Below are 16267 nucleotides of genomic sequence, written 5' to 3' on the forward strand. Positions count from 1 at the left end.
CTTCTAATTCAGGGTCGTTATACCGCGTGTTTAAAATATTGCTTAACTCATTAAGTGACTCATTTGCACTCAAAAGTGTAATTAACGCTAATAAGTACATCATTGATTAAACTTGGTCAAAAGGATTAATGCTAATAAGTCGACCTTGAGTGCGATCCTCTCCCGAGTGTCTCCGAAACCCTAGTCACTACTAGTATTAAATATAAAAACCAAATTTCGCAGTAGAATATGTTCTTTAAAAATAATTATTAATACCTGGCTAGATCATTCATATATAGATATATTAAATCAAACACAGGTAGATTAGAGATTATCTCTTGCAGCCTATCAAAAGTCCGCGAATCTTTTTGTATAAATCAACGATCTTCCTATCCTTATTATGAAAGCTCACACCTTGATCTTCCAAACTAATTGTCAGATACACAAGGATGTGTGTGAGCACGTAGGATTCAAAAGGTTGATTTAAAACTCACTAGATCTACTCAACACATGAGATATAGTGAGGTTTGACAGAGAGAGAGGATGTTGTGAATAGAATTTCAGGTTTAGAAAAATCTATCACTTTCTTTTTTAGAGAGGGAGTCTTACACTAAAAACTTTTGGAAAACAACTTCTTTAAAAGTATCGCTTATTTTTTAGGTTTATAAGGATAATTAACTAATTTAATCAGTTTTTATTTTATTTAAATAAAACTAATCAGTTATACCCTATTTAATTATTATTTAAAAATAATTAAATATATATAATTATATAAAGATTTTATTTGAAATTTAAAATTCAAATCTCAGGGATAGGAAATATCTCTATGTGGCGCCATTCACTGTACAATACACCGAGTAGTGTGAGCCACATTAGGGTTTTCCCTAATTTTCACATTTGTTCGTTTAATTAATTATTATTTTTTTTTTGGTCAAGAAGAAAAAAGCTTCATTGATCAAACAGACATATACAACCAAGAAAAAGCCCAGAACTGAACCAAAACAGCCAGACAAACCAAAAAACCACTTACATACTAGCTAGTTTCCTTAAGAAAATGTTAAAATTCGGAAGAGACTTCCTACTATGGACACTGTAAATTCTATACTGGACTAAAGTAACAATCTCTTTAGCTATACAATTAGCTGACAGGGAGAATCCATCATATATACATCTATTTCTATTCCTCCAAATTTGATAAACAGCAGTTGCCAGGATCATATTGATAGTCATGCTCATTCTGTTATGCTGGCTAAGGTTGAGACCCACAGTCCATGCCGAGAAGCTGGAAGCCCAGGCATGAAAACCCAGCCATGAAATTATGCAATGCAAGATCTTCTGAGATAGGTAGCAGTCGAAAAAGAGATGGATGTGACTCTCCACTTGATCTTCACACACAGGGCAGAGATGGCTGTCAATGGGAATGGTGCATTTGGCCAAGTTGTCTCTAGTGAGAAGAAAAGAATTAATAACCATCCATAACAGGAATCTATGTTTGGGAAGAATGGTACGACACCAGATGCCTTCTTTATAGGCCACTATGTGCTGGTTTATGGAGCTAAAATAAAGCTTTGAAGGTCTGAACGCTCCTGAGACACCAGCAGCAAGAATTTCTTTTTCATTGAATCGAGTTCTGAGGAGACAAAGCTTGCGCCAGTACCAACTACTGTCATGTTTCAAATCATAATCCAAGAAGTTCACTCCTTTTAAGTAGACATGCTGAATCCATTTCACCCAAAGCGAGTCTTGTTTAGTCGAAACAGCCCAAATATACCTGGCAAGAAGGGCCCTATTCCAACTAGTACCATCCCTAAGACCAAGACCCCCATAGGCCTTAGGCAAGCAAACTTGGTTCCAAGAAGCCAAATGAAACTTACAGCGAGTACCCGAGGCCCCCCAAAGAAACTGCCTACACAACTTCTCCACTTCCTTGATGATGCTTTGAGGTAAAGTGAAAATAGACATCCAATAATTCCTTAAACCAGACAGCACCGTTTGTATGAGTAGTAAACGACCTGCATAGGATAAGTGTTTGGAAAACAATTTAACACGCATCTTTTGGATAATGAGTTCACAGTCCGTGTGTTTCCATTTTGTAGGCCTCAAAGGCACTCCAAGATAGTGCATAGGAAAGGATCCAGCTGAAAGGTTCAACCCATGTAAAATCTCAATCCTAATTCCTGCTGCAACTCCTCCAAAATACACCTGGGACTTTTTGGAATTGATAGACAAACCAGTAGCTTCGCTAAATTTCTGAAGAGAGTCTTTCAGAACAGAAACAGCCGCAACAGTTCCTTTACAAAATAAAATGACATCATCTGCGAAACAAAGATTTATCAACTTCAAGTCCTTACACATCGGGTGATACCGAAAGGAGGAGGACTTGGCATCAGATTGCAAACCTCTAGTCAAGTACTCCATGATTAAAATAAAGAGAAGAGGGGACATTGGGTCCCCTTGCCTCAAACCTTTGCCCCCTTTGAAAGTACACTGAACCCGCCCATTTATCAGCAAAGAGTAAGTAGTACTCCTAATGCATATCATGACCCAGTTAATGAACTTGGAAGGAAAACAAAAGGCCTTTAACAAGTTAACCAAAAAAAGCCAATCCACCGTATCATACGCCTTGCTAATGTCTATCTTTATCGCACACCGAGGAGAAGTAATCGCTCTACCATAATTCTTAATTAAATCTTGAAGAATCATGATATTGTGAGCTATAGATCTACCCCGAACAAACGCACGTTGATTCGATTGAACAAGATAATGAAGCACCACTACCAGACGGGAACACAGCAATTTAGCCATAACTTTATACAGAGTTGAGCAACAAGCAATCGGTCTATAATCTGAGGCCCTAGCTGGATTCACAACTTTAGGAATTAAGGACAAAGTTGTTTCATGAAGCTCTTTAGGAAACTGACCCATTGAGAAACCATGAGATATGGCGGAGCAAATATCCTGACCAATATCCTTCCACATTGACTTGAAGAAACCAGATCCATAGCCACCAGGGCCAGGCGATTTAGTATTGGGAATACTAAACAAGGCAGCCTTTATTTCCTTAGGAGAGAAGGGTTTTAACAGATACAGTTGTTGCTCCACTGAGAGCTTAGAGCCTAAATCCATATAATTCTGATCAACCATCCCTGAAGCCGAACTAGGAGTGCCCAAATGACTCTTAAAGTGCTCTGAAAAATGGCTAACAACCTCCTTGAAATCATCAACTAGAACCCCATTATCGTTAGTATAAGAAACAATAGAATTCTTAGTTTTTCTCCTCTTCAAGAACGCATGGAAAAAAGAAGAATTCATGTCCCCATGCCTTAACCAATTGATCTTGCTGCGCTGCACTAAGAAACTATGGTAGATTTTTTCATGATAATTAAATTCTGTTGCCTTCACTTTAACTACCTCTTGTAATTGAAAGTCAATAGGCTTCTCTTGAGCTTGAAAACGGGCTGTTTGTAGCTCTTCCAAAGCCAGATGGTAGCCTAATCCCACATCCCCAAACCAGTCCCTGTTTATCTTTTTCAGTTGATGTTTAAGACGAATCAATCTAGTAAAAATGGCCTTCAGCCCAGATGACTTCACAGGAGCTTCCCAGCTCTTCAAGACTATTTGCTTAAAATCAGGGTGGTTGGACCAAAAATTATAGTATCTGAAAAGCTTGGTTCCCATAGAATTCAAAGAGATATTAGACACAATACATGAGCAGTGATCTGAAACCGCCTCCCATTGAAAAACAGCCACACTTTGAGGAAATAAATCCAGCCAATCCTCATCTATAAGAGCATGATCTATTTTGGAATAAATTCTAGCTAAACCATCTTGGTTATTCGTCCATGTAAAGTAGGAACCCATACTCTTGATAGCCTCAACTTTGGCAACATTTTTCCAGCCAACTGAATCCACCAACTCAGAACTAGCCAAAGAGCTTCCACCAGTTCTATCACCAACAGAAAAATGGTGCATTAAAATCACCAAGAACCAACCAAGCTTTGACAGAAAGAAATAGCCGAGATAGATCATGCCAAAGACTCCTCCTAGTATCAATTGAATGGAAACCATAAACAAATGTAACAAAGAAACTTGTCTCGTGACCGACCAACCTAATTAGGCAGTGAACCAATTGGGGAGAATCTTCCAAGATGCTCAAATTAGCTATACCTTTTCTCCAAAGAATCAGCAACCTTCCTTCAGTTCTCGGGCTAGTGAAATAGTCCCAATTAGGAAATCTATGTTCCATAAACTCCTCAATTTTCTTACCACGCAATTTGGTTTCCAACAAACCACCTATACCAACCTTATTCTTCCTAAATAAATCTTAGACTGATATTTGTTTATTTACCCTATTCAGTCCCCTAATATTCCAACTTAATATAGGACAACTATCCATTAGAGGTGCTTGAAACAAACTTCCCAACCTTACCTCCCCTTTCCTGATCCTGCAATATTCCAAACTGGTTACCTTTATTCTGAGCCGACCCAGCCTGTTTATGGACACCAGTAAAAGGGCCTGTTTTTTGAGTACTGACTCGTCTAGGGGTGAGCCACTGTCCTTCCTTGCTCCTTTCTATAGCCTGCCCAGAAGTACTTCTCTCTGTAGTAGACGTTACACCTTCATCAGATTTAGCTTCTTCAGTAGCTTGAGACCCCTCCTCTTGTGTATTCAAAGGTCCTCCCTTAGTTCCATCTGGCTTGTCCGTCCTTTCTAATTGGTTCTCCTCAGTCGGCGGGGCGGGGGGGGGGGGGGGAACTTTTTCTACCCAAACTGCCTTAAGGTCCTTCCTACACTCTGCCATAGAATGTCCAAAACCAGAGCAGCTTTTACATTTAGTAGGCAGCCACTCATACTCTACACTTTGTTCAACCACCTGACCATGTTCATTAATAAACTGAAAACTACGAGGGGGATTATCTGGAATTTCCATTTCAACTAACACCCTAGAAAATTGGACTCAAGAACGTTCCTTAGTAAATTTATCCACTAATAGCGGTTTGCCGATCGTACTAGCCAACGCACTGAGACATTTACTCCCCCAATACTGGAGCCCAAGATCTTGAAGAAGAATCCACAGTGGAACCGAACGAACCAAGCGAATCGCACTAAGATCAACTGTCCAAGGCCTCACAATAACAGGTTTTCGATCAAATTGAAGAACTCCATTCTCTAGGACGTGGTCTCTAGTTGCTTCATCATTGAATTTAACCAAGGTGAGCCCCAAGGTCATTCTAGAAATCTGGGCAATACCAAGATGGCCCGAAACCCTTTTATTGAAACCCTCAAATACATCCATTGGAGGGTTAGCACCAAGAACCATGCAAACCACTGCAGAACTCCAATCAGCAGACTGAATTCTCACCTCTTCAGCATCCACTTGTGCCAGCTTCTGACCGTTCCTAAAGATAGGTTCTGTGTACTCTAATTTTGGCTCAGAAAAAGAGAGATTGCTAGATCGGAATTGCTGCCAATGGATCTTCGAATCCGACTGGAAATCCTCATCCGTGCCCCTAATACCTTCTTCGTATCTATCCACCCAAGCATCTGAGGGCATCTCCATATTCGTTCCATCCAACAAGCCATTCGTCGACTGGGAACCCATCGCTGCATTTTGCATAAACTCAGACCTATTCCTTCCATCCAAACTTTGGTTCTGCTCTACGTCGGGCACAACTTCTCCGTCCAAGCCATTCAAGTTCAACTGTTGAGTCTCTTGAAGAACACGTTCAGATCGATCCTCTAGTGGAATGACAGGCTTTCGAATCAGTTTCTTCCTCTTCGCCATGGAAGAGAGCTACCCGATTTTCCAGCGATAACATAAATTTTTTTTGTTTAATTAATATTTAAGACAATATATTTATCCCAAAATAAATATAAGTTAATTCAAAATAAACTTTATCTTAAAATATCAATTTTAAATAAACAAATAAATAAATATCTTTTATAAATAAGATAATTATTAATATCACTTTATATTAATACAAACATGATTAATATTTATTGTAACATATAGTTTTACAAAATAAAAATAATATAGTTAAATAATTAATTCATTCATATTTAATCAATTGCCCATAACTATCACATAATTATTTCCTTGGCCTATATAATAAAACAATTTGCATTTAAGTCCTTCTCTCTACAAATCTTTCTTTTGACATCCTTACCCTTGACAATTTAGGACAAAGGTTATCTGGGGACCATTGACCTATAATACGAATCTCCAATAAACCAGATTATTAATTAAACTCTTTAATCTAATAATCTTATTTATTAATTCCATGATTACTCCACTATTTATAGAGTTTTCTCTTGTAGTCCATTGATATAATCAATAAATGTAGTTCTGTCCTCCATTTATTGGTTCGTTAATTAGAGCTGGTCAAGTTTAATATCTTACCCTTCTAATTACCTCTTGATCCTTAAGTACCATTAATTCACTAGTGAATAATTAATCTATAATCAAATTATAGATTTGAGCTCAATAACTATTCAATTCAAGAATTAGCCCTTAGGGGAACCAATATTCGATTCGTTAGGAAAGTATAGATTCCATTATTGTAATTCTTATTCCCAACCATAAATGTTGTTGAATCTCCAAACCAAAAGTCATTAGCTTCATTATTCTTAGAAACCTTAACAAGTGAATCAAAAGATCCAATAACACCAATAGGAGTTCATGAATACCCATGATTTGGACTAATATACAAATGATAATCTAATTTTATAAGAATTAAATCTTTATGTAAAACAGTGAGTTTATAGAGATAATTAATTCTCATCAGTCCTGTCATATATAATCTCTATTATATACTTCACCTTTACAAAGATATCTATCCACATCAGTAATCCGAATCTAAATCACTTGCATCCCGTATATTTAGTAAACTGTACTAGTAACCATTCATTAAAGATTCCTTACTTTAATATATTACTCACTATTTTATTCGTTATATATTATCTTCATTCTCTCGTACTAAAACAAGATCATATTCTCATAAATGAATATTGAAATTTCTTGATATTCATATGAATTATTCAAATAATAATTATAACATTCAACTCTAACAAAATTGTTATTTTATTTAGTCACTAAAATTTCTTCACATGCTTTTAGGGCATTAATCCTAACAATCACAACAATATAGCGTAGGTTTTGTTTCCCTTCAACCACAACCTACCATAAAATTTCTATAAACCTCACTAGGCTCCAAATATTCTTCAAACATGTCCAATTATGTCCTAGTAACCTTAGCTTATTATCCCCTAAGGTTACTCATCAAAACCCATTTAAAACAAAGAAACCAAGCTGTCAGCATAGGTCGGTCGACCGCTTGAGCAAAATGCAAGCCGGTTGCCGGGTGCCCTAGGCCGGTCGACTGACTCAAGTCAGAGATCTTTTTCTGTGTTTTTTTTAGAAATCCAATCTCAACCAATTCGACCCCAAACTTATTTCCAACCAAATCCAAGCATAATTTCGACCCCAAAACAGATACACAATACCAAATACATCACTTAGGCACCATTTAAATATCAAATTTAAAGTGCTAAGCAAGAATTGAAATTCTAGGGTTCTAAACCCAAATCTTGCCTCAATCCAAATATTGAATCCCAAATCATTATTCTAATATGAATTAGAGCCAAAGGACAGTTGCTCTACAAATTCCTATCACCAACATATACATCCAAACATTCTAAAAGACTTAATTTTCCAAAATTATCCAAAAGCTCCAATTCAACTCAAGAACGCTAAGAACAAAGTGAAGAACATCAAAGAGAAGCATACCTCTGAAATGGAATTCAAGATTCTCTATGCCAAAATCAATTCCTAGCAGATGCTAATCTTTTGCTTGATGCTCAATCTCCTTTAAAAATCCTCAAAACTCATGATTTGGCCTCCTAGAACTTGGGTGAACCTTTGGGTATAAACAAAGAAGAAACAAGGAGAGAGAGAAGTCTTGAATGTTCTTGAGGAAGACTTCAGCACAAGGTTTCTTGTTTCTCTAATTATGTGGTCAAAGGACCATTTTTCCCTTTCCCACTTATTAACCCATTAACAAAACTCAATGGCATTTTAGACATTAGCCTTAAATTTGTAATCATACCAATAGTTTCCAAATTTGTCAACTAATATCCACCAAACATAATTATTCCACAAATATTCTCAAAATTAGAAAAATTCACAAAATACCCCTAGGCTTGACCCGAGCCAAGTATTTGTCCCTATTGTGACTTTTCTTCTAAAACTGCTCGAAATGATCCACTCATTCCAAAAATCACATATACCAACATAATAATGTTGTCTCAAGCACAAAGAACATAATAATTACAATTATACCCTCAACGGGTCAATGTTACGAAAATGTTCCCTTTTAAAAAAAGTGAGTCATTAAACACATTTAGTACAAATAATCATGCATACTCAATTATATAATAATATAATTCACATAATTTCTCCACGTGTCCTCCTGGCTTGCTAATCAAGGTACAAAACCTTTTTAGGAGTTTTGGGACACTACAAATATTCCCTAGGTCTAAGGTTCATGCTGTGTATAACAAAGAAATGCTTCACAAATAAAATAAAATGACATCACCATCAAGGCACTATGCAAGAGGGACGTGATCAAGCACATGCCCCAACTAACATTCAATAAAATTGTGGATATTACTACTACATATATCTAAACCATGGATGAAAATGAGCAAGAGTGTGCTATCAAGAACCAGTGTGTAGAACGGTTTAAAACCTTATTTACTCATCCATATTCCCCCATTACTACCCTAGTCAGAGAGGATCAACTTCAAAAACATTGGAATTTTGTTCTGGATACACATCATCATTGTGTTGGTACGCATTGTAACAAGTTAGGTAGCCAAAAATCTTCCAACTTTACTAATCATCCTTCATCATCCTAACTTACCAATAAGAAAAGACTGAACAAAAAAATGACTACCTTACCTTTGTCTCTAATAGATCCACCAGTTATTCTCTTAAACCATCTTAGGGTCCTTTGTTACCCATTCCGCATTCTTCTCAAAAGAGGAAATTTCGTAAACCCTCAACAATATCAAATCCATCATTAAAAAAATCCCCTATAAGCAAAAAAAAAAAAGAGTTAAACTTCTAGTCCTTTCCTCAAAGCCTAGATCAATTGATCAACTTCTTCTTAATTATGAAGATAAAAATAATTCATTCTCTTCCATGCTAGAAGACCCTACTTCTCTTCTCCTCTTCTTCCATTGTTGTTATTACTCCTCCTTCATGTATAAAACCTTCTTCATTTCCATATAATCTTGTGGATACACATTCCCCTTTTGATTTTTTGAACCTATTGGGGTCATCTTTCTCCATCCAATTTTTTTTTCCTAGTGACCTTATAGGTGAAGCTAGTCTATTCGACCCATTTCCTATGTAAAATACACTTGTTAATGCTCTTTAGGATTCCCAGTATTTATCAACACAATTTGAACCTTACTTTCTGTCCCTTTTTCCTCCATACATGCCAACCATCATCTCTCCTGGACACTACTATACAACTCCTGTCCCTATTTGTTGCTTATGCACCAGATCTTACATTGAACCTATCGTTGTAACACTGACCTTTCATTGAATTAAAGAAGTTGTCTCAGGCTTGGGAGATCATTTGGTTACCTCAAAGCATTTACTTGCTTTCTTAGATGACCTTATTCTGTAATCTGAATATTTGATGATTGATGAGAATATTAGAAAGACTAGAGTTGAATTACCCCTTCCCATCTTTCATAAACAAACAACAAGAGTGCAATATTTGTTTCCATAATAATGGGTATATTTGTAATTTTATGTGATTACATGTTTACGTGTCCATTTGAATATGTTTATAATTAATAAATATTTATGTGAGCATTTTTTGAATTTGAGTACGTTTATGAGCAACAATAATAATTCCTTCAAGTACTAAAGGTATTAGTGTAAAAAATTATGTATTTAGGGGGAATTGTATAAATTAGAAGATTTTTGGGCCATGAGTAAATTAAGGGATTTGAAAACTATTAGGTTAGTGCAAAATTACTAAAAGGACTTGATTCTAATAATGAGAAAGCTAGGGTTTAGGGCAAATTAGTCTTTTAGATTTAAGGATTAGTATAAATAAGTCAAGATGGGATTAGGGTTAAGCACATCTCATTATTTTTTCTTCTCACTCATTCAGATCTAGACGAGCTTGGAGGATTAGAGAACATAGGTCAGGTTTATGTTTGTTCTTTTGGTTTAGGGGTAGATGTTATGAATTAGTTGTTACAATTGCATGATAGGATGTTTACGATTATAAATTTGATGTTACAAACATGTTGAGAATTGGTTTGTAGTAATTGATTAAGGTTATGTTATATTTTAAAAGGGTTGTATAAAAGTTGAAGATGAAGTTAGGGTTCTTGAACCCTCCATGCATTTATGGGCATTTTGAATGAATGCTTGGATCAGTGATGAATCAATGAAGTATTTGTGATTAATTATTTTTATGGATGCTATATTTTCAATTTGAAGTTGACTATGGCGAAATTTTAGTTTAAGTATGTTTGGGTTCATATTCATGGGAAAAACCCGAGCTGAGATCCCACCGCTATTTCTGGGTTTAGCATTTGGCGCGACTGTGCCACTTACCCAGAAACGGGAAATTTTTAATGTTTCATTGTTTCGATTGTGGTTTTGGTGTTTCAAGTTATCGATTTTGTGTATAACAGTTTTAGGACCTTCTTATGAATATTTGAGTGTGAATCTATCATAGGAATAGCATGGGTGAATCCATACACATGTTATTAGGTTGACATGGAACTAAGAATTTGGTATTGAATGTTGTGCCTTAGGGCTCGGTAACGAAACTTGAAGGAAGCGAGGATTGTTGTTGATGCTTGGACCTTAGGTAAGAAGAGTGGACACCTACACGCAAGGTGTACACTCGACCTAGTTAAGTATGGTAGAATTTGTATGTCATAAGTATGATTTATGTTATAAGTGTTTCATGATCTGTGTAATTATGATATGTATGAAGATCTTTTATATTTAGGTGACATGCTTACAATATTATAAATTTCATATTCATATTACGATAAATTACATGCTTACGTTATGATTAAATGCATGCTTACATTATTTCGTTCTCTGTTGCACATTGGACCAGATCAACACTAGTTTGTGGTTAGAATGATTATGGTATTCTATGTTGTGGTTATGTTTATGTCATAGTTATGTTATGATATGTAGTAATATTATCGTTATGCATATGTTATTATGTTGGTTATGATTATATTGTTTATGATAATATGATGCATGTTTAGTTTGTGCTAGAGAGTTGTATCCTACACAAATCTTCTTACAGGTATTCTGTAACACAAGTATTATGTGTTTCAGGTAAAGGTAAACAGTTGGCTACACAGTAATAAGTTTGAGAGCTTTGGTGGAGGGAATACATGTTCAGGATTTAACGGCCATTTGGGGTTAGGCCTATTGGGATTGCTTTATAGTTTTAGTTTTTTTTTTTTAAAGTATGTGAGATGTTTTATTCAGTTTTTTGTAGGGTTTTGAAAATCAGGATTTGAGTTACTTATTTAATTTGCAAAATGATGAGACTCTAGAGTTTTTTTTTTAAGGTTGTTAGTTAATTTATTTTCAATAAGGATTATTTTATTGAGTATCAAAGACACGTTTTATTCTTTAATGATTGTAAAAAAGCATGGACTTGATGCTCTAAGAATGTAATGCCCTACTACTCAGGGACCGTAACACAATGTATTTTAAATAGTGCTAAACTCGCTAAACGAATCATTTGGCCATAACCATGTAACTAAATGTCATTAACAGTTTAGGGTTAAAATTTTTGGTCAAAGGTACCATCAATTCATTAAAATGTTTACTTCGTACATGGGATCCCAAAATACTTTTAAAATGTTAATTACAATGAAAAAGTTACAACCTGCCGACCTAAGCTACAAAATAGGATTTAACCCTAGTTCCTCCTTAAACCCTCGGCCGTGGAGGTCGATCAGCCACATATGTACACATCGTCACGTAAGCTCTCCAACTCAAGGATGGTCCAACATTCTTTTTCCTTTACCTGCACCACAAAGCACCCATGAGCCAAGGCTAAGCAAGAAAACTTGAACATGCTCATAAGGAATTAATAACATGTTGCCATATCATAACAAGCATGCCTAGCAGTAATAACCCTACTCATGCATGCATACCATTCATATAAATGACTACAGTGTCATATGGGCAAATAGCCCAAGATAAACGATCTATGAATCATACTGGGGTCCAATGCCCAAAATACATGATTATGGAATCATATTGGCGTTTAGCATCCTAGGATATGGGAATAATGAGTCACCCTAGGGACCATTGCCCTCTCCTCTGTATCACCAGCCTTGGAGCTAGCTCAGCGTACTCGGCGCTCTATTTTTCTCACGACAAATAGGTCGATCAGTGTATGATGCGCTCCTGGTTAGGCATAACGATATCAACCAGCACTCAGTGCACTATTGTCATCCTTGACTAATAAGACAATGTTTTACGACCAGCACTCAGCCACTAATGTCACCCCTGACTAATAAGTCAATGCTTTACGACCAGCACTCATCATGCTAAGGCCATCCTTGACTGATAAGTCAATGCTTTACGCCCATCACTCAGCGTGCTAAGGACGACCTTGACTGATAAGTCAATGCCTTATGACCAGCACTCAGCTTGCTTAGGCTGTCCTTGACTGATAAGTCAATGCTTTACGACCAGCACTTAGCATGCTAAGCCCATCCTTGACTGATAAGTAAATTCTTTATGACTATTACTCAACGTGCTAAGGCGGTCCTTCTCTAATAAATAAATGCTTTATGACCAGCACTTAGCATTCTAAGACCGTCCTTGACTAATAAGTCAATGTTGGGGCCCAGCCCTAGGATATGGGACTAATATGTCACCCGGGGCCCGTTGCCCTATCCGCTGTATAACCAGCCTTGGACTTGGCCCAGTGTACCTGGCGCTGAGTTTTCCACAACCAATAGGTCGGTCAAGCATATGATGTGCTCCTGGTTAAGCATAACCATAACGACCAACACTCAACAGCTATTTCCGAACTTGACTGATAAGTCAGGGCTTTATGATCAGCGCTCAGCGCTAATGTCATCCTTGACTAATAAGTCAAGCATTTCTCAAATAGAGAATGCAGACCAACATATATCGTATATCACATATCCAAATACAAAGCATTCAACATCCTAAATTACTAATCAAAAGCATAATCATAATCATGCACATTCATAGGCGTTCATTCCCTATTCATGTTTGGGCCATGCCATAATCATATGTATCACATACCAGGTGCAGTTTTCTTACCTTTGGTCCAAGTACTGGTTACAAATGAATGACCCTCGAGCACGATCCTGGTTCTAAGCCCCTAGCGATAACCTTGTCATAACCAAGTATAGAATCCTGCCAAAAATGAGTAAATAAAGGCTTCCGGACCGAGCTCTAGCCTCTGGGACATGGAATCCTACTAAAATTGGAAGTAGGATCGATCTCGAGCCCTTAGATTTGAGTTCCCGCACTCAAAACCTCCCCAAGGCCAAAAACTCCTTATGCGCCACAACCCCCAAACATTTGAGCAGCGGCCCGCTCAAGTCAAAAGCTCGAGCCTCTTCCCTGCCTGTACCAGTGTCGTGGTGCACCCTAATAGGAGTTGCGGTGCCATTAGGAAAGAGTCACTTGCTTGTCTTTCGCTCAATTAGAGCCGCTGTGCCCCAAGAACAAGGCCGCGGCTCAACTTGCAAACTAAATTTTTCGTTGTTTTTCCCATGCCAAATCCCTCCATAAGCCTACTCAAACATTGCCAAATCCCATAAACATGGTTCCCAAACAACTCAGCATCCCAAAACCTTCAAAACCCAAGTTACAATCCAATCAAAAACTCATCAAACACAAAACTCCAATCAAACTTAAGAAAATTAAAACTCAGAAATTAAAGCTTGGATCACCTTTGATTAAGTTGTTTTTCGGTAAAATCCTTTGGTGATCAAGCTTCTAATCTTCCCTAGAATCGTTATGACTCTAACCTTTCTTGAATCCAAGCTCTAATACTCGAGTTTCCTTCGAAAATGCTAACAGGCGTCAAATGAACGAACGGGAGAGGGAGAGAGAGAGAGAGAGAGAGAGAGAAAGAGAATATAGAATGCATTTTGTTTCTGTCAGGTTACTTTGAGCTTAAGTAACCTTAAGCAAATCCCAAATCTTGGGGTCCCAAAAACACCCTTGAGGGTAAAATAATCAAAATCCCCAGAATTCCCTCCTGATCTCACCAATTCCAAAAATATCCTCAAATATTTATTCCCATTACCCAATATCCTAATAATGTACTAAATACCCAAAATAGCCATTGACTCACCCTGAGTCAAGTATTGGTCCCGTTCTGAATTTCCCACTAGCTTGCTCCCTAGGATTGCCTCATGCCAAGTAACCCAAATATATCCACATAATGATGTGGTCCTACACATATATCACATATATGCCAAATATACCCATAACGGGCCTAATAAAGAAAATTTACATTTTAATTAGAAATGGGGCCACATGCATATTTAATACACCTAAACATGCATATCAAGTCATAATATAATATAACTCACATAATCATATAATGATGCACATAAATATATATATATATATCACATAACACATAATTTCCATAATTTTCCATCCTGGCCCTTAGTCAATGTCTTAAGTCTTATTAGGTAATTCGTGACATTACAACTATCCCCTCCTTACAGGAATCTCATCCTTGAAATTTTACCTCAATAACTCAGGATATAGATCCCGCATATCTGATTCCAGTTCTCAGGACGCTCCCTCGACCTTATTGTTTCTGTATAATACCTTAACCAAATGTATAGTTTTGTTCCTCGGAACCTTATCCTTTCTGTTAAAATCTCAATTGGTTATTCCTCATAGGAAAACTCTGCCTCCATTTCTAGAACCTCATAACTCAACACAAGAGTCTCATCTAATACATGTTTTCTCAACATAGAAATATGAAATACATTGTGTACGACCGATAGTGCCGTCGGTAAGGCCAATATATTGGCCACCTGACCGTTCCTCTCCAGGATCTCAAACGGTCCTACAAATCTAGGGCCCAACTTGCCCTTATCTCCTCACCTCTTTTCATGGTGATACCCTAAGGAAAAAATAGTCTTCCACTTGGAACTCCATGTTCCTGCATTTCAAATTAACTTAAATTTTCTATCTATTCTGAGAAGCGAGCATCCGAGCTCTATTCTTTTCAATAGTCCTAGTTGTCCTCTAATATCCAAATAATCCTCCCTTATTTACCATCATTTTGAGGATAATAATTGTACTGAACTCCCATTGTATACCCATCGCCTTTTGTAACCTTCCCCAAAACTTGGAAGTAAGGATAGGGTCCCTATCCATCAGGATAGACCTCAAAGTCCCAAGAAGACGCACTGTCTCTCTCACATCAAGATATACATAATAGTCAACTGTCTTATTCTACCTCATTGATAAACAGTGATCTGACTTCATATACCGATCCATAATGACCCAGATTGAATTATGCTGGCCCACTATCCAGGGCAATCCGACCATGAAATCCATCGTGATGTCCTCTTATTTCCATTATGGAATACCCAAAGGCTATAAGGGCCTTACTAGTTTTTTATACACTGCCTTGTCCTACTAACAGGTGAAGTACTTTACAATGCACTCAATTATGTCCTTCTTCATTCCAGGCCACCAATATAAAGCTTTCAGATCCTAGTACATCTTCATGGTGCCTGGATGTAGAGAATAATGGTGGTATGAGATTCATCCAGAATCTCCCATCTGATCAAAATGTCCATCGGAACACAATTATGATCCTTATATTTCAATAATCCCAAGCTTGACACTTTATAGTCCTTAGCTAAGACATCCCCCCAATCCTTCCCATCTGTGAGTCAGTCAACTATTTTTCCTTTGATTCTCTCCAAAACTGTATGCTTAAGCATAATGTTTGCCAACTGGCCCACCAGTAACTCTACTCTAGTTTTGGTCATATCCTTCAACTAACGTGATGCATAAGCAATCACCTTTTTCTGTCTGGATAAGAACACAATCCAAATCATGTCTCAAGGCATCACAATAAACCATGAACTTGTTCTAATCTGTAGGAAGACTCAGAAATGGAGCCATCATCAATCATTGTCTCAATTCCTGGAAGTTGTTCTCACATTTATCTGACCATGCAAACTTTTGATTTT

General features: G+C 37.1%; 1 protein-coding gene across 1 annotated transcript; it reads right to left on the minus strand.

The window, feature by feature from the left end:
- Positions 1–1005: 1005 nt before the first annotated feature.
- LOC133779387 (uncharacterized) lies at positions 1006–4910 on the minus strand. Its single transcript, XM_062219356.1, has 3 exons — positions 4409–4910; positions 4147–4272; positions 1006–4022 (listed from the first exon to the last, which is right to left on the minus strand). Exons 1-3 carry the CDS (start codon positions 4908–4910, stop codon positions 1006–1008), a joined length of 3645 nt encoding a protein of 1214 aa, XP_062075340.1.
- Positions 4911–16267: the final 11357 nt, after the last annotated feature.

This window comes from Humulus lupulus, chromosome 5 (genome assembly GCF_963169125.1).
Source record: "Humulus lupulus chromosome 5, drHumLupu1.1, whole genome shotgun sequence".
Lineage (NCBI taxonomy): Eukaryota > Viridiplantae > Streptophyta > Magnoliopsida > Rosales > Cannabaceae > Humulus > Humulus lupulus.